The following is a 27,581-nucleotide window of genomic DNA, read 5'->3' on the forward strand; positions in this document are numbered from 1 at the left end:
TTAGACAAACATGTATAATTATGTAATTGTGTTGATGACTTAGATGATGGATGTATTTGAACCTAATTTGATGAAAAGTAGGTGTTGTTTTGATGATTTGGATGATGCCTAAATGTTTGGATGTAAGTAATTCTTTGACAAGCAGGTGTTGTTTTTATGACTTGGGTGAATGTTATGGTGGGTTGTAAAGATAGATAGATATTGAGCACTTTTCATTGAGCAGGTGTTGTGTACACATTACACATTATTAATTGTGAAAGTGGATTTTTGGTCAATATTGAAATTTTTGGTCAAGTAACAGTTATTCGGATTAGGATGTGGGCAGAATATTGGAAAAGAGTCTATGATTGAGTTTTTGTTTTAATAGAAATGAAGTTATTGAGCATTTTTAAGGCAAATTTAATGGTGAAAAAATTGATGAGGTTGGTTTATAAATGCAGTGGAAGCCCTTGGTGAAATACATGCATAACATCCAAAATGAAAACATACAATTGAACTTGTTTTACAACTGTCAGTTTAACATCAACTTTGTACTTCTAGGTCCGCTATAATTAATAAAATAAATGCCTAACACCAAAATGCCAACTAACAACGCAGCCCTAAACATCTTCCCGTTATTTTGGCCATTATTCTGGCCCAACCCTAACTCTCGACGTAGGTTATCGGCATGTTCCTTGCATTTTTTATCAATCAAATCATCGACTCTGTCCTTCTCAGAAAGCCTTCTCTCCTCCATTCCTTTCAAATATTTCATTAATCCCTCATCGTATGCGGTCATTTTATTATCAGCCCAAACAAAATAATCACAATCGCCGGCTTTCTGCAATAAAAAATCAAAAAATGCATAAACTACTAACGATGAAATATAACACAAAGCTACTTTCAGAAAGAAATTACCTTATAGTTAATACATCCGTACCACTTCCTGCTGGGATTGGACGAGGTCCAAGAGTACCTCAGTCGTGCAGGTACTCCACATTTACATAATGGCGGACCACTTGATAAGTCACTCGTTGTAGACATTTACGCGTACCTACATTATAAAGCACATGACAATCAATCAAATCTTATATCACTCATAATAAAATTCTATAACATACCGACAAATGGCTTGCAATAGGAATGTTTTACTGCACTTAACAGAGTAGTTCATAGTGTATTCGAAGTGTTTGAACATTTGTTGGGCAAGGACAAGTTGGTCAACCCTGTTGAACAGATCAAATTTAACTGCTAAAAGATGACAAATTAAAGAGGTAAAGTCAGTGCTAAAGTCAGTGTATTTAAAGAGGCCTGGCTTAGTCTGCTTCATTATGTCCCATATCTAGAAGATAAGTAGGTGGATAATAGTAAACCCTGTCCTTAACTAAGCCAGGCCTCTGGTTATTGGTCCCTATAAATGAGAGTGGTCTAGCATGAGCTACAGTTGGACTGAACTAAGAATGGAGTTTAGGAGAGCATTGGTAAGTGGGTTCTTGGTTTTATGTGTTCTGGGTGCTGGAGGTGAGGTGCTGAAAGGCTTTTGACCCCATTCGCGCGCCATATGGTGAGGGATTCTTTCATAAACAAGCTGAAAGGGACTCAGATGGCCGCCTCCTCATAGACTTCATAGGTACAAACATTTCTACATCATCTCCCTCTCTATCATTACTTAGTAATAAATTCAAATTCAACTCTGTAGTTCACAAATTCAAGCAAAAAAAAAAAACAAAAAAAAAAACCAATATACCACAAAGCCTAAATATACCAACTCGGTAGTTCACAAATTCAAGCTAAAAAAAACAAAAAAAAAAACCAATATACCACAAAGCCTAAATGTACCAACTCGGTAGTTCACAAATTCAAGCAAAAAAAAAAATTGCAAAATATACCATTTAAGCACATGGTTTGCTCTAAATTTCAGTTAACTACCCCTTCATTTTCAAGCACATAAATTCAAGCCAACAAACAGAAAAAAAAAAAAAAAAAAAAAAAAAATCCATTTAGGCATTTCAACAAGCACCCACTAAGCACATGGTTGCTCAAAATTTCATTCGATTAAACCCACTTTTACAGAACAAAAACAAGATTGAATGGCTTACTGGGGATCTGGGGCAAATACGGTTGCTGGATTTGTCAGCGGAGGAGCAACCGGATGCTGGTAAGCCGAGCTCGTCTGGCTTTGTCGGCGGTGGAGAAAACGGATGCTGGAACGACGGGAAACACCCGAAAGCCGAGTTCGATCACTAGCTGCTACCGCAAGTTCGATCTGGGACCTGCGATGTATCTGAGCCCTAACCCGTGCGTGTGACCTCCTCTCCTCTCTCCTATATTGCGAAAATTTTGGGAAAAAAAAGACAAGACAACAGAGCCAAGTATTAGAATTTCAGTCCGTGGGGGAGGGGGTAAACTCGGGTTTTTTGGAAAAATGAGTCACGTGACTCGCACGTGACTCGGTTTCCGTCCAGTTAGACGGCTGAATCTGACGGATGGGGCCAAAATACAAGGGTCAAGTAATTTGGGGGGCCGGAATCCAAGCTTTGGTAGTTTGGGGTGCCATCCGGAGAATCGATGGTAGTTTGGGGGGCTTTTTTGTATTTTTCCCATAATAACCTATGCGATTTGGGCATTTTTTACTTTGTCTTTTTTCTAGGGTTCACGATCGTGGAGAGCTTCAAAGGGGGCTTTGTCTTTTTTCTAAGGTTTACGATCGTGGAGAGCTTCAGAGGGGGCCAACTGTGCGGACTATGTCGAAGGAGGGTGTCGACCGTTTTTTATTGCCATGGACTGAGTGAATACAAGAGTTGAAGACGAAAGGGTGCCGAGTTGAAGCAGAAATTTATGGGTGTCGACCTTGTTTTCTTGCCCATTACTGAGTGACGACAAGAGTTGAAGACGAGAGGGTGCCGAATTTCTGGGTACCGACCTGGTTATTTGCTGCCAAATTGAAGACCCATTCAGAGGGTGCCGACTTGAAGACCCATATTGCTACCGAGTGATTTCCAAGCTCGCCGAGTGATTTCCAAGCTCCTCTTTCATCGGGTTGCTCTGTCTTACCAAACCCACGAGCCTTGAGAATTTTTTAGACTGCCCAAACCCAAGTATCTTCAATTGTTTTTATAATGCCTTATGTTATTTGTTTGTTTATTGAAACCCCACTTTGTTTTATTGGGTGTAAGACCTTTTTCTGTTAGTTTATTGGAAGCCCATATTTTCAATTGGTTTGCTTGTTTAGTTGGTCCCACAATTGAGTGAAGATAATGCCGACATTATTGGGGTGGGGTTGTGTTGTCTGCTTGTTGTCTGGTCAGTTGTTCAATTGGTTTGGGTTGCTTGTTTTGTTGGTCCCCCAATTGAGTGAATATAATGCCAACTGTATGGATGCTTTAGTGGTCCCCTAGGCTATGAGCATATTTTAATAATGGATGCTTGTTGCCTTTAATAATGTAGCACGTCCTATAACAAAACCCTAAATAAAACCCAATGCATTGTTATAGTACATGAATGTTCTTTTGAAAAAAAGAAAAAAGAAAAAGTCTATGGTGTTCATAATTTGTTGCTTGTGGGGGCAGGAAATTTTGGTCCTGTGTGTCTGTACCTTGGCTTCCAGAACATCCTAATTTCTAATTAAAATCTTTCCTAGCAAACGTGGAGTCTAAGGGGCTAGCTCCTGTTAGTGGGGCTATTGTTCTTGATGTAAAGTTGCCATGATTACTTTTCAACATGCTATAGTTTAGGATTTTTATTTTTCTAGTTGAGTCATTTAGACCTACATATATAATATACTTATTGCTTTATTTTATTCTCTTTTATTGTGAAGATGGCTAGACGAGCATTTGTTTTTTAGGTGCACTATGGAGGTCACTTTGATAGGCGTTTCATGAATACACATGTTGGGGAGATATTAATGTGTACAAAGAGACCATTAAGCATGATAAGTTGTCATTTTCTGTTGTTGAGGGTATTGCAAAAAGTTATGGGTACTGTTGGTACAGTTTCCGGTATGGTGACGTGTCGCCTGATGACTCGCTATGTCAGGAAATTAGTCTTATTTCCCAGGACCCTTTAGAAGTGAAAAAATTGAGAAGATAGGGGAGAAGATGACACAAAGATTTAAGTGGTTCCCTCAATCCGAGGTACATCCACTGTAGGAGACATAGAGAAAATTCACTATTAAGTAGTTACAGGGGGAAAATCACTCGTAGCCCAAAGCCCCGATACACCCAGATTTCCCTCACTTGTGTCTTGTTGTACGACAAGTCAAGAAGAGAAAACCTCTCTTTCTTTTACTTTGTGCCGTACACCAAGAAGGATAAACTTCTCTCTTTTGCTTCTTTCTTGGAGATTTCTCTATTTTTCCCCTGTCCCTGTCCCTAGTGCAATGATCTTTATTTATAGGCCGGGCTCGTGGTCTTACTAGACTTGCTGCCTTCTTCGATTTCTTCACGCCTCGTTCCCCCTAGTAATCAGCTTGCCGACATTTTTTCTAAAGCTTTGGGCCGTGACCACTTTCATCGCCTCCTTAGCAAGTTGGGCATCACAGACCTTCATGCCCCAACTTTAGGGGGAGTATCGAGATATGATCATTAGTAGCTTTTATAGCTTTGATCATTAGTAGCTTTTATAGCTTTGATCATTAGTAGCTTTTACTTTTGAGTTGTTTTCTCCTTTTCCATAGATCATGGCTTTTACTTTTCTTTCTTAGTCCTTAAATCATGGGATTTTGTTCCCTGATCTTACGGAACTATATCCTTATCGTATTCTGAGATATCCGCGGCAAACTTTCAACCAGACTCCGAGGTGATGATATCCGAGATATGTTCGTTCTGCCTTGGAGATCTCGGGATATTGCCGCATCATAACGGGGTTATGAAAGGCCGAGATGTTATTGCACTGAATTGATGTCACCTCCGAGGCGATGTTATTCCGAGACACAAATACCCGAGATATGCTCGCTCCATTCTGATTAGGAGATCTCGGGATGTTCTACATACCGCAACCTGGAGTGTTAAGACCGAGACGTCGTTATACCTCCGAGATGTATTTGCACCGAGACGTCGTTATACCTCCGAGATGTATTTGTACCTAGGTTGTCTTTTCTTTGCTGGCTGAAATAAATGTCCGAGGCATAGCTCCGAGATGTTTCTGGATCCACGTGTCTCTAGGGTTAATCTTACCCCTAACAGGTACAAATCAGGGGACTTAATTTACTACTTACTGCCAGGTAGTACTCTTCGAAATGGCTTGAAATTAATTACATCGAACTTTGATGTACATGTAACGCCCCGGATTTTAAAACATATTTTAAAAAAAAACGTTAAAGAATAAAAATGATTATTATGTGAAAATAAACGTTCAATTGTTTTATAAATATTTTCGACTGATTTGGGGAACTGTGTTTTTAATAAGACTGACAATTAATGTATAACCGAAAATTACTGAATGAACAGCCGTTGCTAGCCTCGCATTCATTCCCTTAAAACTATTCTTAAAACCCCACACAGATGCAGGTTTATCATTTTTAATCCAAAAGAAGCTTTGGCCAGCTCGTAGACTATGGGTTTGATTTGTACAATAAATTGTATAATTATTATATTGCAACTCATCCCCCACTGCGTTTTAATTAAACTGCACCATCTAATTTCCCACCATCAACAGATTTTAATATTCAGCCGTTGCCCTCCACTCTGCTTAAACTAAACATTTCAGTACTCTCACCAACCTCTCCAGCTCCTACACTCATTACCCTCACGCTTCATCAGCTTCTGCACTCATCACTCTCGCACTTATAAAACAGAGCATTGTCCCTCTGCAAATCAGACGCCTTCCCTTCATTTCTTTCTTCTCCTTTCTCCTTCTTTCTCATTCTTTTCCTTCTATCTGCATTCTGAGAGATTACAGGAGATAGAGTGAGATAGTGAGAGACGGTGAGAGTGAGAGATATTAAAGTGGGAAAATATGAGAAATCAGGGAGGGAGAGTCAGACCCGAGAGAAGAGAGAAATTGATCGAGAGAGGGAGAGAAGCAATCAGTGAAAGACCAAGCGATCAAGTGAGAGGCCGAACCCGGAAGCTCAGACTCGACAGAGCCAACGAACCCAGACGACCCAGATGAACCCGTGAGCTCGAACCCGACGGAACCAGGCCTGGCGGGAAGTGAAGCAGGAAACGCCGACGGCACCGGGGGTGACTTCCGGTGGACCGATCGAGCATCTGGCGGACCCATGGAGCCGATACCCAGCCAAGCCGACCCAGTGGACCCAGGACCCAGGAACGCCGGCGTCAACTCGGCAGCAGCTCAGCTCGACGACCCTCGGCAGACCCCAGCCAGCAGTGCATGCATGGCAACGTGACCCTACCCAAATTCAGCTCAGACCTCGACGAACCAGCAACCCCCGCGTGCGTGAACCCAGGACCCGCCGGACACCATGACCCAGCCGAACTCTGTGAGCAGTGACCCACGACACCCGAACCTAGCCTAATCCGTAGCCGGCCTTCCACTGTAACTCGGCCGACCCTCCCAGCAATGACCCAGATCCCGGCGACCCTGAGTGCATGCAACCCAGCCCCAGCAAATGATAAACACCGGAAGTGGCGTGACGGAGTTGGATTCTCATAAACTGCATATGTTCTTCTCCAAGTATGGAGAAGTTGATGAAGAACCGTGGAGGCTCGATAAACTGACGAGAAAGAATTGGATTATAAGTATACAAGACACTTAAAGACACCATGAGAGCTCGGGATGCGCCGCACATGTATGATGGGAACCACGTAATACACTAAGGATATTGTTAGTCTGAAGCCGAGCAAGTGGACCTCCGTGCAATTACATAAGATAATGAATCCTGCTATTGTTAGTGGGCTGCTCTTTAGCATGCAGTCAAGGAGACCAACTCCTGCTTTTCTTATATTCCTATCTCCCACTAGCAGTGGAACCAAGGCTAATACTTCCAAATGGGAATGGCATATGTTTATACATGTAGACCTTACTATGCATACCCACCGCACGAACAGTGTCTAAGATGCCACCATTGGTTCATCCAGCATCTCTCAAATCAGCTACAAAGCGAAGAATCTAGAACCGAGATTAAAGACCCATGCGACCTATGTAACTCACCACCGGAACCCGCGAACTCGAAATCCATCGTGACCTCGAAACTGTGAGACCCGAACCCTCTTATTTTTATTTACATATAAGTCTATTATATACCGAATATTGCACACATATATATATATATATATATATATATATATATATATATATATATATATATATATATATATATATATATATATATATATATATATCTTATGATACTATACGTATATATATATCTATGCAGTGCACATATATATACATTTTATAATACTGTACATATATATATATATCTATATACATGTATCTTATAATACTATATATCCATATATATATATATCAAAGGCCATGCTATTCTATATATATATATGAATGCCATGCTATGCTATTATATATATTTAAAATACATATGTTGATCTGCCTAATTTAATAAGGAACAAAAGTTATATCATATAATAATACCTATTATGATATTGTTGAAAATAGATAATTGTGATATAATAGCTATTTTATTAAAAGTATTGATAAAATAATCCTTATGAAAATAAGTATTTTGAAAGAATATTTTAATCATTATTTATAAATGCTATTATAAGGCCTATATAATATATTATAATTAAATTTATTAGTATGACGATTCGATGTCTAGATAATGTTAGGGAGTTAATAAAGATTATAATAATTATGTAGTCTCAATAACTAAATTAAAAACATGATAAAAATATTAGTTTACTTTAATATAAAATTAATTATGGAAATTGAGCATGATGTTTTATTGTGAGTTCTTTAATAAATGATAATTGTTAGAATTAATATGTTTTGTTAATTAGTTTGATAATTGGATTGATGCTCCCTAGAAATGATTAGGTCTTGTTTGGAGTTTTAGTATTTTATGGAAATATGGATTATGGTATTAATGTTTGAAAATTAACATATTGGATTCTAGTCATGATGATTGCTTCCATTTATGTATGTATGTGACTTTGGAATTCATATTGAGGCATGAGTTTTTAGAAAGTAATGATATTGACCTTGTATGCACATGTATATGTGTTTGAATGCAGATGATGAATTGAGACAGCACAAAAGGACTGTAAGTATTTTTATACTTACTGAGGGTAGTACTGGATTTCAATAATGTTGTGTTTATGTTTTATTTTTATTGGATGCGCATGACTGATTATTGCATACTGTTAATAATCAACCTATTAATATTGGGCGCAACGTCTCCCAAAGGTTCAGGATGGTAAATGTGCCTGAAACCGGAAACAATAATAATCACATTGATTGGGACGGCTTTCAAAGTACTAGAGGAGGGAGGTCTCCGATAGTGCGAAAACAAGTTAATTAAAATGTAATGTAGAGGGAACGGCCTCGAGAAAGACGCTGACCGGGGGAACGGCCCTTACAAGAGAGGAGTGCAATCACTATATTAAACTGTTAAACTTTGCATGAAAACTATCACTACATCATTATGTCATATCTCTGTTCCTTAAATAATGCATAAACCATTATGTTGTTGAATGACAGTTAGCTCACTTATGGAACTATGGGATTGTGGTTATAACCACCTTCTCATAGATGATTGTGCATGCACAGACACTGACGAGTATCAGGATTATCAGGAGCCTTATGATGATCCTGGTTTCATAGATGAGACTGTCTAAAGTCCCCTTTTTATGATAGACTTACTGAACAGTTTATCTTCCATGTCGTTATTAGGTTTTATTTTATGTACTTTCTAGACATCTTATGCTTTATTTTATGGTTTGTAATATGACTACTATTATATAGGACGTGAGCCGTGGTGGCCCTTATGTTATTGCTTTTGTGTGTATTTATTTGTAAGACCTTTTATTATTATTTTAATGTAAGTTGAGGTATTTCAATTAAAGCTCTATGTGTGTTGAAAGGGAATTGTCCCTATCGATTTAATAAAAAAAAAGAAGATATTCGTATTTTTCCGCTGCCAGATTTATCAACTCTGAATGGTTAATGACACGTAATTATCCATATATAATTACTTACGCTTTTTTGTAAAAAGCGGGTCGTTACAGTACATGAAATGGTTCAAGCCCACTCAGGTCTACCAATTGTTGAGTTGTACATCAATTCATTTAGTGAGTCCATACCTGACATTGGTGAGGAGAACAATGATGATGATAATGGTGATGATGAGGGGGGTATTCTAGGATTGAGCGAGATGATCCATATTGGAATGAGGTAGATGAACCAGATCTATTCGTTGAGAATAATGATGTTCCTAGGTCATCTATTGGGGGGGGGGGGGACAATAGAGATGTTGGAGACATCGATGGGGAGGGGAGGGAAAATAGTGGGGAAGATAGTGATGGTGGTGAGGGTGAAGAGAGTGGCGAGGATGGAGAGTGTGAAGAGGGTGGTGAAGACGGTGGTAGGTCAACAGTCGACCGTTCCAACATTAGATCTGATGATGATGATGCCAACTCAGACATGGCACGTAGTGACATTCTTACATCTCCTCCCAAACGTGATGAGGAGTGCAAGGTAGCCTCCCAGAGTCGGAGGAAACATGTCACAAAGCGGTCTGAGTTTCATACGACTGATATGGGTAATAGTGATTGGTTAGAAATTCTCATCGATCCAGGTGTTTAAAGATGCAGTTAGGGAGTCTAATGTAAATATGGGGAAGGATGTAAAGTTTAAGAGAAATTACCGTGCTAAGTGTATAGTAGTATGCAGGGATACAAGCTGTAAATATAGGATTTATGGGTGCCAATGCAAGGATGAGGAATCCTTCGAAGTTAGATCATTTCAGCCCATATACAGCTGCAGGAGGAAACATAAAAATTCGATTTTGAAATCAAAGTGGATTGCAGACAAGTTAATTGACAAGTTCAAGGCACAACCCAACATGCATGTAAAAGCAATTGTAGAGGAGGTGAAAGATAGGTGGGGTGTTGATGTGAAAGAGCATAGATTGTATTGGGCTAGAAGACTAGCAAAAGATAAGATCTGTGGCAAAATGAACGAACAGTAAAACAAACTATGAGACTATATGGAGACAATTAGAAGAACGAATGTTGGCAGTTGTGTAATGATGAAGGTAGATAGGCCTTTACCTTACATCCCAGCAAAATTTCAGCGGCTGTACTTGTCCTTAGCCGCCTTGAAGAGAGGCTTTCTTGTTGGTTGCCGTCCAATCATTGGCTTGGAAGGATGCTTCTTAAAAGGCCCGCATAAGGGCCAACTATTGGCTGCAATTTCGAGGGATGCAAACAACCAGATGTACCCATTGGCATTTGCGGTTGTGGAAGCAGAAATCAAAGAGAGCTGGACATGGTTTTTAGAAGCTTTGCTTTCGGACCTTGGCACTCCTCCCACAAAGGGATGGACATTCATTTCTGATCGTCAGAAGGTAAAGATGTTTATTATGATATATTTTTGATCTTTCATTTAATCAATGTTTATTATGATACAAATTAATGTAGTTATGACATTTTAATTGGTTGACATTTTAATTTTACTTTGTGCAGGGTTTGGTCCCGAGTTTGGAAGTGGTAGCTCCCGGTGCTGAGCACCGGATTTGTTGTAGACATTTTTACCCAAATTACATAGATGTAGGTCACAAAGGTTTGGCGTTGAAGGATAAGCTATGGACCGCGGCTGCAGCCTACACAGAGGCTGAATGGACTAGAGAAATGGAGGAGTTAAAGAGTATAAGCCTGGACGCGTACGAGTGCTTGTCCAAGATTAACCCAAGTACGTGGTCGAGGGCTTGGTTCAGTACCTTCTCCAAGTGCGATTTAATTGTGAACAACCTTTCAGAGTGTTTCAATGCGTGGATTTTGAAACAACGTGACTTGCCAATAATATTGCTACTGGAAATGTTAAGGAAAAAAATTGCTGAAGAGATACCAAAAGAAGTGGGAAGGCATCATGAACATGGATGGTAGGATTTGTCCCAAAATTCAGGCGTAGTTAGATGAACTCGCACATGATGCTGGTCATTGCTATGACGTGTATGCTGGGGATGGGTTCTTTGAAATCACAAACAAACAGAAACAATATGTGGTGTACCTAGTGACAAGAACCTGCAGGTGTAGACAATGGGACATGACAGGTATTCCATGTGCACATGCAATATGTGCAATATGGGTTGATGGTGCTGAACCTGTGGATTATGTTTCTGCTTGGTATACTATGGATATGCTTAAAAAAGCATATGAACCGATCGTGTATCCTATGCCTGGAGAAGAACAATGGCCAAAGACAAATTGTAAGCATGTAGACCCACTAGTGGTTAGAATACAACCTGGGAGGCCGAGAGTAGTGAGGACCAGATGAGCCCAGGAATCAATACAGGATGAGGAAGGGTGGGGTTACTATGAGATGTTCCAGGTGCAGGAGGACTGGACACAATGCAAGAACATGTCCCCGCGGAAGAATAGAAGCAGTGAATTACAACCACGGAACCCTACGCGAACTGGGGTCACTAGCGATTCGTCAACATGTTCTCGGTGACTGGCGATAGCCTGCTCCTCTCAGCGACCATTATCGCCTCCTACACTGTAGTCATCTTTTCCTCCTAAAGTGAGCGATGCCTGGCCCTGGCCCGAAATCGACCTACTACTCGCTAGTAGGCGGAGGACTCATTGTGTGGATGGGCTTCTGAATATGGGCCATAACTGCCAGCCCATGTCCTAACAAAAAATAAAATCCTAAGAGAAAGAGAGAAAAATAAGAATGCAACCCGGATAAAAAAAAAAATAAGGGTGTGGGTGGAAATTTTTAGGGAGATTATGTCACATGGCGCTAAGGAAAGAAGAACGAGTGACCTTATTAGGAATGAAGTGCGAGTTGGGCTTTTTCCAGTTTTGTGTAGACCGAAACATTGTTGTGGTAACAACGAAGACGTTTCCAAGAAACTTTCCTTTGGAACGCACTTTGCCCTCTCTCCTCTGAAGACATCTCATCTGCTACCCCTGGTTGCTGAGGAGGAGGTAGTGAAATCCATGCCTCCTTCTCCCCCTTCCCTTTCTCGCCTTTTCTGAAGCCCAACCAGCTTCTTTGGAGGTCCTATCTATCACCCCAGGCGATTTATCCCGCTTCAACATCTCCTTTGGCTTCTCCTCCACCGTGACTCCAGATTTGCCACCTTCTTGCAATTCTTAGATTTGATTTTTTCAAAATCAGATCTGTCCACCTCAGGATGCTCTACCACCACACAAGTCCCTCCACCGTGATCTAGGCTTCTTCCTCTCCACTCTGCCACCAGCTGTTTTCCCGTCCGGCCACCATACGTTGGAGCGTGTCCAACACGCGCCTGCAAGTAGATCTTACTCGCGGGTGCGTGTCTCACACGTGCCGGCGTGTGGACAGTGCAAAGCCACGTGCGACGACTCTCTTTGCCCTCCACAGCTGCCGTCGGACTACTGTGGTGTCTCTGGTTACATCGCCGATGCGTGGTCCTCACGCGCCGACGAATGTACGCCGCCCTGCTAGCTTTCAGATTTTATTTATTTATTTATTTATTTTTAGGGAAAATTATAGTTTAGCCCCCCAAATTACCACCCGTTTTGCGCTTAGCCCCACAAACTGCCAACACTCCGACTCCGGCCTACCAAACTACCAAAACCTTTGATAAAGGCCCCATTTGGCGAAATATCTCCATATTACCCCTGCCACGTGTCATTTTTCAATTAAAAAAAAAATTAAAAACTAAAAAAACTAAATTTTTATTTTTATTTTTTTAAAAAAAAAAAAAAAAGAAAAAAAAAATATGGGGTGGCTCGGCGGGAGTGGGGTGGCCTGCGAGCCACCCCAAGGGGCCGGGGTGGCCTACGAGCCACCCCAGAGGTGGTGCCGGCCACCTCTGGGGGTGGCTCGCAGGCCACCCCCGAGCCCTAGGGGTGGCTTACGGGCCACCCCGAAGTCCATTTGGGGTGGCCCGAAAGCCACCCCTAGGGCTCTAGGGGTGGCGCGCGGCCACCCCAAGGGGCCGGGGTGGCCTGCGAGCCACCCCAGAGGTGGCGCCGTCCACCTCTGGGGTGGCTCGCAAGCCACCCCCGAGCCTTAGGGGTGGCTTACGGGCCACCCCGAAGTCCATTTGGGGTGGCCCGAAAGCCACCCCTAGGGCTCTAGGGGTGGCGCGCGGCCACCCCAAGGGGCCGGGGTGGCCTGCGAGCCACCCCAGAGGTGGCGCCGTCCACCTTTGGGGTGGCTCGCAAGCCACCCCCGAGCCCTAGGGGTGGCTTACGGGCCACCCCGAAGTCCATTTGGGGTGGCCCGAAAGCCACCCCTAGGGCTCTAGGGGTGGCGCACGGCCACCCCCAGAGGCCGGGGTGGCCTGCGAGCCACCCTAGAGGTGGCGCCGGCCACCTCTGGGGGTGGCTTACGGTCCACCCCGAAGTCCATTTGGGGTGGCCCGAAAGCCACCCCTAGGGCTCTAGGGGTGGCGGGTGGCCACCCCCAGAGGTCGGGGTGGCCTGCGAGCCACCCCAGAGGTGGCGCCGGCCACCTCTGGGGGTGGCTCGCAGGCCACCCCACTCCCCAAGGGGGTGGCTCAGCAGCCACCCCATATTTTCTTTTTTCTTTTTTTTCTTTTTAAAAAAAATAAAAATAAAAATTTAGTTTTTTTAGTTTTTAATTTTTTTTTAATTGAAAAATGACACGTGGCAGGGGTAAAATGGAGATATTTCGCCAAATGGGGCCTTTATCAAAGGTTTTGGTAGTTTGGTAGGCCGGAGTCGGAGTGTTGGCAGTTTGTGGGGCTAAGCGCAAAACGGGTGGTAATTTGGGGGGCTAAACTATAATTTCCCCTTATTTTTATCAAGGTATCCTAGGGAGCCTATCACTGAACAGTATATCTCCCACACTCCCACACAGGAGGCCTTATTGGTGTAGAGGCCCAACTAAGCATCCCTAGACTAATTCCTGGCCCAATACCCATAGCCACTCAGAGTACGAGGCGTTGAGTCGCAGGCTTCGCACAGGTGGCTGGCCCTAAGAGGTTGTTTGCACCTGGATGGATTTGAACTCGTGACCTCACGGGTATTACACCCGAGAAGCCCTGCGCCTTACCACCAGGCCATCCCCTTGGGGTTTAGCTTTTAGATTGTTGTTCCTTAAATTTGATTTGCTTGTGGTTTTTTTTAGGCTTTTGCTTTATATATGTTTTTAGTGTTCTTCTTTGTTTTCCTTGTAACTGTTACCAAACAGGTGTTTGGGTCCTCTAAACTCTTTATACACCTTTAGCCACTTTTACTGGTTTGCTTGGGTTCTTTGCATCTGTGCCCAGAACCAATTGGCCCGCGTCATTTATTTGATACATTGCCACCGCGTCATTTATATGATACATTGCCACCGCGTACTTGCTTTCTTAGGAGTTTTTTGTTGGGTTGCCCAGCCCTAGTTTATTGTAATTTCATTTCCTTTAAGCTTAAAGCTTAGCTTTGGCTTTAGTTTGTAGTACCTTTTCATGTATCTACAATATATATATATATATATGCTTTTATAGCATTTGTAGCTTTGGCGTGAAAATGTAGTAACAACTAGCATCTCTACATACTATAAGACGATTTTTTTTTTGGTCCCTGTTTGCATAAATAATCTTCCATATCAATGAGAACATGGTTGCTACTTAAAGTTAAAGATCGAGAAGTACCTAAAGGTGCCTCTTGCCCTTACCATATTTCATAGAAACATTGTTGAATTGTGGACTAGTGTATTTTACGACTTCTTAAAATGGCTATTAGATTTACAAAACCCAGTCCTGTGGTTGTGTATGAAGCCCTGACCACTCGCATAATTGATTTTTATCCAGAGTTTTTGCTTCTTCTGCCTCCATTCTAATTTTAGCTCTAAACTGTTTATGGAACTTGTGGACCGAGGAGAGACCTGACGGATGCACCCCGGTTATTTATTGTGCGTTACAAAAGAAATTCGACCGAGGATGATATGAAAGTTGAGAGAAAGCCAAAGAGTAAGTGGGATACATTACAAGGTGATGATCTGGATCCTGCATCACAGCTTGTGGCGAGATACAAGGGCTCAGGTGAAATTTTGCAGGTATAAATGCCTTGGAGGAAAAATTTCAATTGGTAGACTAAGATGGAGCTGGGCCATTTCGGAAAAAAAGGGTGGAGATCTTGGATGGTTTCCACGAGGTAAGGTGGCTGGGCCATTTCAGGAGGTTGCCTTTTAACACACCTGTTGGAGCTACCAGTGCACCATTCAAATCAACGTGTGATTTCTGTCCTTCACATCAGCGTTCCCCTGTAATGAGATTGGCTGAGAATATTTTGTTTATTTTCTTTGATAATGCAGACATGGATACCACATCATCTTATTCTTATCTGAAGGGAGAAAGAACTGATTCTCTGCACTAGAATTCAGACGAATCTAAGATGCAAAATAACATATGTAATATGTCTACATTTAACTCGGTGGCTGGATATATATTGCTTTCCTTTGAAGTAAAATGCTCTTGAAGTCTGTATTTTCCAGTTGAAGAAAGAAAATGGGTTTCTCTCTGTATATTGGTTTGTGATCCTATATCCTACTTTTCAATGATAATTTGTTGTTGGGAGTATCAAAGGTGTGGATGTGGCAGGGATCCACGCAGAGTTCATAATAAGAAAATTAATGAAGGATCGATAACAAAGTGTGTATAAAAAAATGAGTTATGGACAAACTGCAAAGATAAACTGCCAATGTATTTGATGTTTGCAACAGACCATGACAATACATATGTATTTATCCTTTTGGGTTTTTTAATTAACTTCATTTGATTTGATTTGTCACAGATGCTGCTTTGGTCAATATAAGTCCAAACCATTTCAGTCAGCAACGTTATATATATATATATATATATATATATATATGCTTTTATAGCATTTTTAGTGCTCTTTAATTTGCAGTTTGGATGTATAGATGACTCGTGTAACGATCTGCATCATGCATGTTTCAAGGATGACAGCGGGCCAAAAAAGAGGGACAGGGCTAGAACTGTGTCAAATAAAGATCAAGCTCCTTCCATGAGTAATATATAGATGCTGCTCAAAAAGTGGAGGCTGAAAGTCATGAACATGCACGATGATCCTCAAACCGAAGATCATAACCATATTGATGCTACAGGAACAGAATATTATCGTCAGTTTTGCAACCATTTGCAACTATAGAAAATTATGAGTTTATGATCATATTGTGAGAACCACTCGTACCTTATCTAACTCCCTTTAGCACTTACACTTTTGAATTGCAAATGCCACATGGCGATATTTATGAAAACATCAAACGGCATTGTTCATATATAGTGAGGGCTTGGGGGATCTGATATTGGTTCTATAAAATCATGTGTAGATTCTTAAAGTAGTGTGTGAAATGAGAAGAGTAGTGATGCACCGACAACTATGGGGAGGGAGGGAGGGAGACTAATTGATACCATCTACCTTTCTTTTCTCAGCTAAATTCATGGCCAAGAATTGAAATCTACCATTAATCTTTAAAGATGTGAGAGACTGTTTCATCCCCATAACTAAATCGTGAGATTTTGTTTTTTGTCAACTTCTACCGTGTTTTTCAATTTTATTTTCAGGCAAAAGATTCTTCTACTAGCCATCTATATATGCCAAAGATTAGAAGTTGAAATTCTTGTAGACTTACGCGTACATGGCTTTTCAAATATCAGACCAGAGCAAAAGCTTTAAAAAAATGTCTCTATCGTTTGAAATCATATTGTTAAGGAAATTTTATCAACTAAATTATTGCTGATCATTAATGAAAAAGTTACAGGATTACTAAGTTATCACCTAAAGATAATTTTCTTGTAAAGCATCTTCGCACTCCCGAGCAGCTAATTAATTGTATCAATTCCTTTATATCCTCATGGAGAATTTGTATTTATTACAAATAAAGATCTTATAATTTCCAATTGATAAAGGATGGAATTTCTGTATCGGATAACAGGTGAGTGTGATTAATTGCAATGCAATGCTAAATTCTCAATTCTCAACTCTCAATTCTCAAGAATTCAAAGCATGTATGGCAAAATGCAGCGTGCAATTGCTGATTATTTGTAAGGAAAGAAAATGAAAGGAAACAACGAGAAAATGACAGTGAATGACTCAATTGGCCTAGCTAACTGACTATACGTTTGCCAATTGCTAAAGTTGACAACGCATCTCTCTTCATCCCAATGAGATAAAGTTGTTTAACAAATTGCTAAACCTTATTTACAAACAGAAATTTAGGTTTACCACTGCTTCTCCACCGTTATTCCACTTGCCCTTGCCTTGGCCACCATCTCCTTGTACTCAAGACGATTCACCCTTGTAGCCACCCTCACCTTCACCTCAGCACCAAGCTTTCCCATATTCTTCATGGTTGTAACCTCTTCCATCTCTGCCAGATTGTTCACAGCAATAATGGCAGCTTTCCTGAGTTGACGGCAAACTCGACTCCTCACGTAGGACAAGCGATGTTTCTTGTCTTCAAGGATTTTTTTCAGCTTTGAAAGTTGCTTATTCATCTTCTTGATCTCAGATTGCAGATCAGAAGACTCCTCACTGGCTTCTTCGATCTCCTCCTTCAACAGAACAACTTCAGCTAGAGAAGAACCGCGGTGAGACCAACGGCGGTAAGGACCACGACCACGAGCCATTTTGATTGATTTGGAGTTTGCTCTGTTCTGATTTCTGAAGAAGAGTGCGTGTGAGGAAATAATAAAAGGAATTGCCTATTTATAGGCTACAAATTTGAAAAACCGCATGTTGATTTACGATTATGCTCTTTTGTTCTTCTTCTTTAGAGGGTTCTATTTGTCTTTCAGCATTTCCTTAGATTTGGCAAATTACTATTTTGCGCCTGTTTACCCTTCGGCGGCTGGCAAAGGAATTGCTGGGTATTTTTGTCTTTTCCATCTTCTATCTTGCAGAGTGAGAGATTTTTCATTCTTCATCTTTTGCAGCCTTTTAGATGACAATTTTGCCCTTAATTTATTTACTGACTCAATCAATTTGAAGAGGGATAAAGGATTTTATTACGTATTTGTTTGTCTTTTCCCAGCCTCTCTGCAACAATATCTTCTCTCTCATCTCTGTATCTCTTTTCCCCAAATTTCCCTTAATCCACGAAACTCATAACGGAAAATTTTCTGAAGATGGTGAAACTGATCGGCTTAGATATGGTTTATCATCCATGCAAGGTTGGCGTACAATCATGGAAGATGCTGTGAGTAATTAAGGAGACCTTTGCTCTTTCTCAATTTTTACAACGTACAAATCCTGTTTGGTACATATTTTTAAATAGTTCCTCTTCTTTTTTCTTTAGTGAGAATAAAGCATGAAACTCGATTTTTGCACACTTTTGATATGGAGAAACATCGCGAGAGATTGACGTTAGTTTCATCTTTAAAGCTTTTTCCAGTTTCTAACAAGTTTAGATTGATTCTTGAACATTTGTGAGATAATAAGGGCAACTTTTTCGTGGCTCTTTTTTATTTAATAATACCTTTCTTGCATAATCTGAAACTGAAAAATCTGATAGATTAGAGTTTTTTTTTTAAAATGTGTCATTATTGGGAAAATTTTGCAAAGCAGTTCTTTTAGATGCACTGCTGAGCTCATGTCCTGTATCACTTCTATTATCATTTTCTTTCTATTTCAAAAAATTGGAATGTGGCATGGTTATACGTCTTTCGTGTGCATTAGTTTTGGTGGAGATGGTTGCTGCCATGGTAATTAAACCTTTCCAAGTAGGATAATCATAAACTGTCTACTTGTCTGTCTTGATTCCGTAGCAGCAAACTATGCATGATTTCTTTTAGAGTTTGTAAACTTTCTTTCCACTTTGTGTTTGGGAAGTAACACCTTGTTTCTTGTTTTGGGAATTGTGTGAGTACCGCGACTTTTCAGCATTCTTCAAAGTTTCAACACTCTGCATAATAAGAAATATATTTAATGTGATTTATTTCCACCACTTTTTTTTTTTTTTTTTTGATTAGTAATTTGCGCGTAAATAAAATATTTCACTAAATTACTTATCAAAAACATTTACTGAAATATTCCATTTAAGCCTGGATCTTTTTTTATATGCTTGTCACTCAGCTCATGAGCAACTTGTGCAGAATTTGGACTTATATACCAATTATGCATTAGCGTTTTCTTTGAGGGCTTTAAATGTATTGGATCCAGTGAATGACATCTGCACTTTAAATATCTGTATAATTTTTTTTATTATTGTTACGCCAATACCTTTGGTATGTTGCATAGGTTCTTTACAGATACAGAATATCACAAATAATTATTTTAGTGGTCTTTGTGCTGGTTTAGCATTTTATGGACCTGTTTGATTATATCTGTTTGACCTAGATTTATTTTTATAAAAATGATTGATTTGCTGTTGATTAATATGGTCATTTCTTTTGTTAGCATGCTGCGTATCCCTATCTCGATCTGAGCTAAACATTCTTTAGAAATTGAATGCTATGACCTGACCTGCTAAGGAGGATTCACGATGGAAATTACAGGTGGACTTAAATTTGTCACCACTTGTTATGGAATTGTTGGTGTGTTATATAAGTAAGACTTTTAAAACTTTGGACATTTTCTTTTTCAATTTTTATGAACTCGTGGTGTTTTCTTTTCAATTTTCTTTTTTCCTTTTCTCGTGTAAGTATGAACCAAAACATTCTTTCCCAGCACCATCTTTAACAACCCCTCCCCTCGGGGCTTTCTTATTATTGCTATTGTTTTGGTGCAACAAGAAATAGAAAATTCAACCTACTTGAGCTAAGTAGTTACTTAAGACTGAACTGATCAAATCTCTTTGGGACTCAAATATTGAAGTTCTAGGACTTTTATTTTTCTTCATAATTTCCATGTGTGTTATCACGGTATTTTACTCTCACAGTGGACACACACACACAGATATATATATATATCACCCAGTACTGAAAAAAGGAAACATACACACACACACACACACACACACACATATATATATATATATATCACCCAGTACTGAAAAAAGGAAACATTTGTCATGTTGCCTTTTTATTCTTATACAGCTTACTTGGTTTCTGTAGGCTGTACTTTGCTAATATTGGGATTGGGTCTCCTCCAAATGACTATCACATGCTGATACAGTGAGTAACATTCTATGGGTGAATTGTATTGGCTGCAGCAGGTGTCCTAAGAAAAGTGGTTTCGATGTATGCACCTCTAACTTTACTTATTGAATTGAGTCTCTCAATTTTTTGGATTAGAACTATTAAAGTTTTGATGCATATTCCCTCACATGTGGATGTTATATCAAGTTTTCCAAATTATGTTGAGCATTTTTTGGAGAAACAGTATTATTATGATTATTCTATTGCAGATAGAAATGACACTATACAACCTAAAGAGCTCCTCTACTTCAGGTTTGGTTACTTGTGACCAAGCTTTTTGCACTTCCACATATGATGTCTAGCAATGATTAGAAATAATTGTTAGTAGTGATTCAAGAGAAAGTATAGAGTTGCAGAAAATCAGTTTGATGTGAAATAAAGGTATTGACTTTTGTGAGAAAAAAGTGAAAAAAAAGTAGTTTTGAAAATAATTCCCTTAGGGCCCTCATTTTGAAATTTCTGAATGTAAGTGGAGAAGTTTTGGAGTACTTCATATGCAACTGCCCCTTTCTTGAACGACTGTGGGTGGAAGGTTCGAAAACTCTTGTCAATCTGAAAGTTGCTGGTCCATTGCTCCGCTTGAAGCACTTAGAAATATCCCAATGCTTAAAGTTAGAAAACCTAGAGATTTCTGCAAAAAATCTAGTATCATTCGTATACTTTGGGCCAAGAATAACCATGCCTTTTAAGTATGTACCCAACCTTGTTGAAATGTCTTTGGAGGGCAATTATTATTCAATCTATAAATTCTGCGAGTTTTCAAGTTATCTTCCACGGCTAGAGACGCTTGTATTGGATCTTTCGAAGGTCGAGGTATGTATGTAAAATTATGTTGGTTATGTTTTTCTTTTATAGGTTTTCCTTTTGAAATATGGAACTTTAGTTTTCTGCTCTAACTCTTGGTTCGTTTTACAGAAAAAAAATGAAGCTCCTTGAATTTCATACATTAAGTAATCTAAAGCAATTAGAGTTGATAGCCACTGAAAAAAGTGGTAATGCAAGCCTTCTTTGGCTGACTTCCCTGTTAAAAGCAGCTCCTGTCTTGTGCAGATTAACACTAAAGGTAAATGTTCATACTTGTTCCCAACATAAATTATCCAATTGTGTGATTTGGTGGTTGGTTGATGGTAGAGTAATGCTTGTGGTGCTTTGGTTTATATTAAAATCTGCATAAAGCTTTTAGCTTTCATTCCAAGTGTTTAAATTGGTTTCGTCTTGTAGTTTTACCTTGTTAGCACATCATTGTTTGTTCATTGCCATGCCATAAGGATAAAAAAAATGCTGTCATAACATTTGGCATATTCAACTGTTTAAGTTTTGCACCAAGAATGTGTACTCTTTGTTTAGAGTATTACGACTTCAGAAATTTTAGTTTACCTATTTTCAGCAGGTACCTGGGTTCCTCATGAAATATTTAATAATAGAATATCATGCCATGTTGAGGATTTACATGCATGCCCTAGAGACTTATGGAATTAGATTGGCTTAATGGGTTATGGTCATTCCTCCTTGGTTTCTGATTCAATTTCGAAGTGGGATTTCAGTTCATCCTTTTGATTTCATGCTGAACTGTCAATTTTTTTTTTTAAATAAAAAATAAAATTAAAAACCATATAGACTTTTTTTACTCTTCTGTTCTTTATTCGTATATGATATTTGGCCCTTTTTTATTTTATTTTAAGGTTTGTAGAGTTAGGGTGTTTCGTAAATTTTGTAATTGCGTACCTTTGTTGATTCTCTCTCTCTCTCTCTCTCTCTCTCTCTCTCGTGCAAATAAAAGTATCATTGCGGCTTTATTTATGAAAATATCAGAAGTGAAACATCATAACATGTAAAAGAAAATAAGAAGGGTGATAACATTGAAGGAACTTTAATAAAGCATGTGAGAAAATGATAGTCTATCTCAATTTTCCTCTAATATTTGGTGCAGAAAAACATAGTTTTTCATTTTGTTTTCAAATTGATGGCTAGAGTATGAGCTAAAAACAATTGAATAATGTTTTCTTTTCATATTATTCTTTTATTTTTCTTGATGCATGTTCATTCACAATACAAAATCCTCCTATTTTTACTTTATTGAAAATGGGATGGGATCGTAGATATAGAGAGCATCGCAAAAGCTATGGTATCAATAGAATTGGAGTTGGATTGGGACACAGAGACACGGATGAGGCAGTGGATGAGTCTGAATTGAACTGCGAGATATCTTGAACTTTGCTATTGAAAGTCCTTGAGAGACCATGTACCTTAACAATGTCTACTCAATTTTCACTTTTGTAATATTATGGTATCAATTTACTTATATATATATATATATATATATATATATATATATAAACAAATGAACATGCCATTAGTTTTAGATTTAGATATGAAATTTATTATAAATATATTTTTTTTCTATCTATGGTATTGAATTTTTATTGTTAAGTATCGTAGTGATACCTACCACGTGATAAGTATCGTAGTGATACCTACCACGTGTTTTTCGTCGATATATACTTGTTCAATAATCCAGATATTAAATTTATTCTATAATATAATGTGTATGATATTAAAATTATATTTTTAACAATTATACTGATACATACTCAGGGAACCAAGCAGTGCCATCCAACTAGTCATCTCTACAAATCTCATCCAAATCAAAACAAATTCTGAATTGGTCACTCATTTCAAGTAAAATGAATATGTTCATTGAAACGGTGTGGGCTGATAATAAAATCAATTGTTTAACAATTTGGACTGAATTGGCCCACGGCCCACAGCCCACAGTCAACCTCCAAGACAGTAGACACTTGTCTCTGGTGTCTATAAAAGGCCGAGACACACCACACGTGTGCCACCCCTCATGGTCATGGGTCTCAGGTCTGTACTTCTTTCTTTCTTCTCCCAATCTCCAAAGGAATCTCTCTTGGGGAAATCTTTCCTGTTTTATCCTTCTAAAAATACAGTAAAGAAAATTATCACTACTTCAGCAGTCCAATGTTTCCCATATAATACATTGACATGGACCCCTAGGGCCTAGGCCTATTCGAGAAGCAGAGCCCAAGTCGTGTGGCTGTATTCGGCGTTTACTCCACAAGGCCAAGGCCTAGTATTAATCTTCCGTTACGTTGTCTTGGGCTCACACTGAACGGCCCAATTTCGATCCAACCGCTAAGGGTCCGGGCCCTCTTAATACTTATATAAAATTCGTTTTCCCGGTACAGAGGGCTAAAACAATCCCTAATTCCCAAATTCCCAAATTCCTTTCCTTCATACAATTCCAGTGCTTTCAGTAAACCCAACTGAACGAGGGGACTTGAACTCCCTTCTTTCATCAAATTTGTTTGCAGTTTTGTAATATAATTTATTATATAACTTATTTGTATCATAAAAGTCTGTTCCTTGAGCAGGTACACACTCTTCTTACTACAATTATGGCAGAGTTTTGGTTATTTTTGTTTATTTCGCAAATTTAAGCCTCAAGCTCGTATCTTTGCATCTTTCATATTCTCGTCCACTGCCTCTTGTGTCATATTCGTTACTTTTAGACCGTTTGATTGGCTAATTTATCATATTTTTCTTTGTTGGCAATTTTCTGTAGCTTATATATAGTTCGGCTAATTTAACTTAAATGGGGAACAGAAAACAAAAGGTAATTTCTTAATTTTTTCCTTTTTGTTTTTGTTTTTCCTTTGCTATTCCAATCATCTGGTTGTGTTTTGTACTGAGATTTGCCTTTTGCATGGTTGCAACTGAATTGGGTGGTTAGAGAGCTCGATTTGTCGAGGATCGGATAAGCGGAATGCCGGATGATGTTCTGGTTTCCATTCTGTCTCTCATAACAATGAAAGAGGCGGGGAGAACTAGTGTCCTTTCTCGCCGATGGCAAAAGCTTTGGACTTTTGTTCCTAATTTGAATTTCGATGGGCAAGAGAGGTTATACTATTTGGAAGATCATATAGGCGCACGGGGATTCCGGAGACTACACCGTATTGCAAGGACCAATTATGTGAAATGGGTGAATCGTGTTCTGGAATTGCATCGTACTCCGGCTATTGACCAATTTAGAGTTTTTTTTGATTTGACTGAGGATTATAGACGTGATATTGATAATTGGATCAACTTTGCAATGGAAAAGAGAGTTCAAAGGCTTGAGTTGAGCTTTGATTATTGTTCCCTTATAAATCCTTACCCTTTTCCATCATTGTACCAGACTCGCGGTATTCCCAGCCCAAATTCCCTTAGGGCCCTCATTTTGAAATTTCTGAATGTAAGTGGAGAAGTTTTGGAGTACTTCATATGCAACTGCCCCTTTCTTGATCGACTGTGGGTGGAAGGTTCGGAAACTCTTGTCAATCTGAAAGTTGCTGGTCCATTGCTCCGCTTGAAGCACTTAGAAATATCCCATTGCTTAAAGTTAGAAAACCTAGAGATTTCTGCAAAAAATCTAGTATCATTCGTTTACTTTGGGCCAAGAATAACCATGCCTTTCAAGTATGTACCCAACCTTGTTGAAATGTCTTTGGAGGGCAATTATTTTGAATATTCAATCTATAACTTCTGCGAGTTTTCAAGTTATCTTCCGCGGCTAGAGACGCTTGTATTGGATCTTTCGAAGGTCGAGGTATGTATGTTAAATTATGTTGGTTATGTTTTTCTTTTATAGGTTTTCCTTTTGAAATATGGAACTTTAGTTTTCTGCTCTAACTCTTGGTTCGTTTTACAGAAAAAAATGAAGCTCCTTGAATTTCATACATTAAGTAATCTAAAGCAATTAGAGTTGATAGCCACTGAAAAAAGTGGTAATGCAAGCCTTCTTTGGCTGACTTCCCTGTTAAAAGCAGCTCCTGTCTTGTGCAGATTAACACTAAAGGTAAATGTTCATACTTGTTCCCAACATAAATTATCCAATTGTGTGATTTGGTGGTTGGTTGATGGTAGAGTAATGCTTGCGGTGCTTTGGTTTATATTAAAATCTGCATAAAGCTTTTAGCTTTCATTCCAAGTGTTTAAATTGGTTTCGTCTTGTAGTTTTACCTTGTTAGCACATCATTGTTTGTTCATTGCCATGCCATAAGGATAAAAAAAATGCTGTCATAACATTTGGCATATTCAACTGTTTAAGTTTTGCACCAAGAATGTGTACTCTTTGTACGTTTAGAGTATTACGACTTCAGAAATTTTAGTTTACCTATTTTCAGCAGGTACCTGGGTTCCTCATGAAATATTTAAAAATAGAATATCATGCCATGTTGAGGATTTACATGCATGCCCTAGAGACTTATGGAATTAGATTGGCTTAATGGGTTATGGTCATTCCTCCTTGGTTTCTGATTCAATTTCGAAGTGGGATTTCAGTTCATCCTTTTGATTTCATGCTGAACTGTCAATTTTTTTTTTTAAATAAAAAATAAAATTAAAAACCATATAGACTTTTTTTACTCTTCTGTTCTTTATTCGTATTTGATATTTGGCCCTTTTTTATTTTATTTTAAGGTTTGTAGAGTTAGGGTGTTTCGTAAATTTTGTAATTGCGTACCTTTGTTGATTCTCTCTCTCTCTCTCTCTCTCTCTCTCTTGCAAATAAAAACCTTTACTGATCTTTCACTGCACTGTTCACAGCTTCTGGAAAGGTTTTGGACAGTTTCGTAGGGTGTTTTAGTTGATGCCAGATTTGAAAAGGCATAATTTGGTATTATCGGTTCAGGTATCGGGTCGCAAGAAAACAAAACCAAAAAAAACCTTAACCATGTTGGTCCGCACCCCTCTCTTCGTTTTTTCTTCTTCCTTCATCTCTTACCTCCATCGTCTAACCACCCTAACAAAGCTAGTGTTGTAACCCGAAGCAAACCTAAATAGTAATAATAATAACTCCATTTCTATCTTCTCCATCACATGTTTAGTTTTTTCAGTTTTGCTGAAAGGCAAGTGTAGATTTGGTTTTTCCGTAGTAGTTGGTTTAATACATGAGGCGGTCATTCTTTTGCAGTAACGACATGTTCGATAGTTCTGATAAGTTAACCTTTTTTCTCGTTGATTGGTACGTAGTGTTATTATTATTTTTAATGAATGAGAAATCTATTAAACCAACAAACTGAAACTCTTTACAAGCAACTGTATCCGGAGAATCAATCGGTGGTGATCTAATTAACTTTTAACCAGGTAGCTCCTACGCAAGTTTCACCTGTTCAAGTGAAACAAAGTTATGAGAGCAATCTGTTGGCAAGAGTAGTAAACTGCATCATAAACATGGAGGGAAAATCATTGGGCTTAATCAAATCCTATGTAGAAAATTTAAGACTCATTCCACCATGAAGTATTGGCATGCTCCAATACTTGAGTACTGTTGTTAAAGGTTGAACATATCGCGGTTCATATTTTGGGATTATTGTGCTCCTTGATGATAATTGTAGTATGTGTTCGTAGTTTGTTTCTAAACAAGCAAAATCTGATGCATTTTTTTTCTAATTTCTTATTGTAGTTACATATGTATGGATCCCCTGGTCCAAGAAAAGTACAGAAATCTCCAAAATGTCTCCATCATTGCCTCAAACAGGTGGAAATGGTTGGATTTGTGGGGCGAACAATTGATGTCAAGTATGTCAAGTATTTAGTTAAGAATGCTGTTGAGCTTGAGAAGGTAATAATTGATCCTCGATGTCCTCTTATGGTTGGATCGCCATTGGTGTATGAGGAGATAGAGGGAATGCAAGCTGCTCGAGAGTGTGCGAAGATGCTTGGAAGAGAATTATCTTTAGTTGATAAATTAATAGTCCTGTAAATTAGTAATAATTTAGTTAGTGGATAAAATTTCATTGACAATAGATACACATTTTTTTTATTTTTTTTTTTTTTTTTTTTTTTTTTTTTTTATGCTTTTGCTTTGGTCTGATATTTGAAACGTCATGTGTAAGTGCACGTTTTTGTTTGCACTAGAATTATTTTGGAAGTTAAAAAGTGAAACAATATTGATATAGCAAGAAATATATATCGGGAACGTACCTTCGTTTGTTTTGCAATTTATTAGGGCACGTGGCCACGTGCTCAATATCCACATGGCCCAAAGGGCACATGTCAACTGGCCACGGGACTAACAGTGTAATTTATAAAAAAATTATAATTTTTTAATAACATGAGAGAAAATAACCCATCACGTGACGTTTTTAGCGACCAACAAGTGACGTTTTTAGCGACCATTCTATTGCATGCGGCACGTTACTAATATATTAAATATATAATACATTTATATATTGATGTGTAATTATTTAAATAATATATTTGACATATTAAAAATATCGTAAGTGATATACTTCTCAATGTCTATTTTTTTACTAGAAGTTACCAAATGATGTGTAATTTACATATGAAATAA

At 38.8% G+C, this 27,581-nt stretch overlaps 1 protein-coding gene and 3 long non-coding RNA genes across 5 annotated transcripts in view; 3 read left to right on the forward strand and 1 right to left on the reverse strand.

The window, feature by feature from the left end:
- Positions 1-27,207, forward strand: part of LOC133874929 (F-box/FBD/LRR-repeat protein At5g53840-like) — a 91,641-nt gene extending 64,434 nt beyond the window's left edge. Inside the window, exons 1-5 of one of the 2 annotated variants that reach the window (XM_062312862.1) lie at positions 23,444-23,619; positions 23,811-23,861; positions 23,979-24,833; positions 24,936-25,082; positions 26,691-27,207. In XM_062312862.1, the coding sequence (XP_062168846.1) occupies positions 23,841-23,861; positions 23,979-24,833; positions 24,936-25,082; positions 26,691-26,990 (1,323 nt within the window). In that variant the 5' untranslated portion in view covers positions 23,444-23,619; positions 23,811-23,840 and the 3' untranslated portion in view covers positions 26,991-27,207. Of the gene's footprint in view, positions 1-23,443; positions 23,620-23,810; positions 23,862-23,978; positions 24,834-24,935; positions 25,083-26,690 lie in introns of those variants that run through there. The other variant, XM_062312863.1, reaches the window with a different exon arrangement.
- On the reverse strand, positions 789-2,297 carry LOC133874821 (uncharacterized). Its single transcript, XR_009901391.1, has 3 exons — positions 2,079-2,297; positions 898-1,033; positions 789-820 (listed from the first exon to the last, which is right to left on the reverse strand). It is a non-coding gene; the product is annotated as an uncharacterized LOC133874821 (long non-coding RNA).
- LOC133875858 (uncharacterized) lies at positions 7,094-8,965 on the forward strand. The gene is made up of 3 exons (XR_009901503.1): positions 7,094-7,135; positions 8,136-8,164; positions 8,653-8,965. It is a non-coding gene; the product is annotated as an uncharacterized LOC133875858 (long non-coding RNA).
- LOC133875800 (uncharacterized) lies at positions 18,123-22,525 on the forward strand. Its single transcript, XR_009901492.1, has 6 exons — positions 18,123-18,282; positions 19,482-19,579; positions 20,138-20,263; positions 20,431-21,034; positions 21,137-21,284; positions 22,321-22,525. It is a non-coding gene; the product is annotated as an uncharacterized LOC133875800 (long non-coding RNA).
- Positions 27,208-27,581: the final 374 nt, after the last annotated feature.

The sequence above is a fragment of the Alnus glutinosa genome, chromosome 8 (assembly GCF_958979055.1).
Source record: "Alnus glutinosa chromosome 8, dhAlnGlut1.1, whole genome shotgun sequence".
Taxonomy (NCBI): domain Eukaryota; kingdom Viridiplantae; phylum Streptophyta; class Magnoliopsida; order Fagales; family Betulaceae; genus Alnus; species Alnus glutinosa.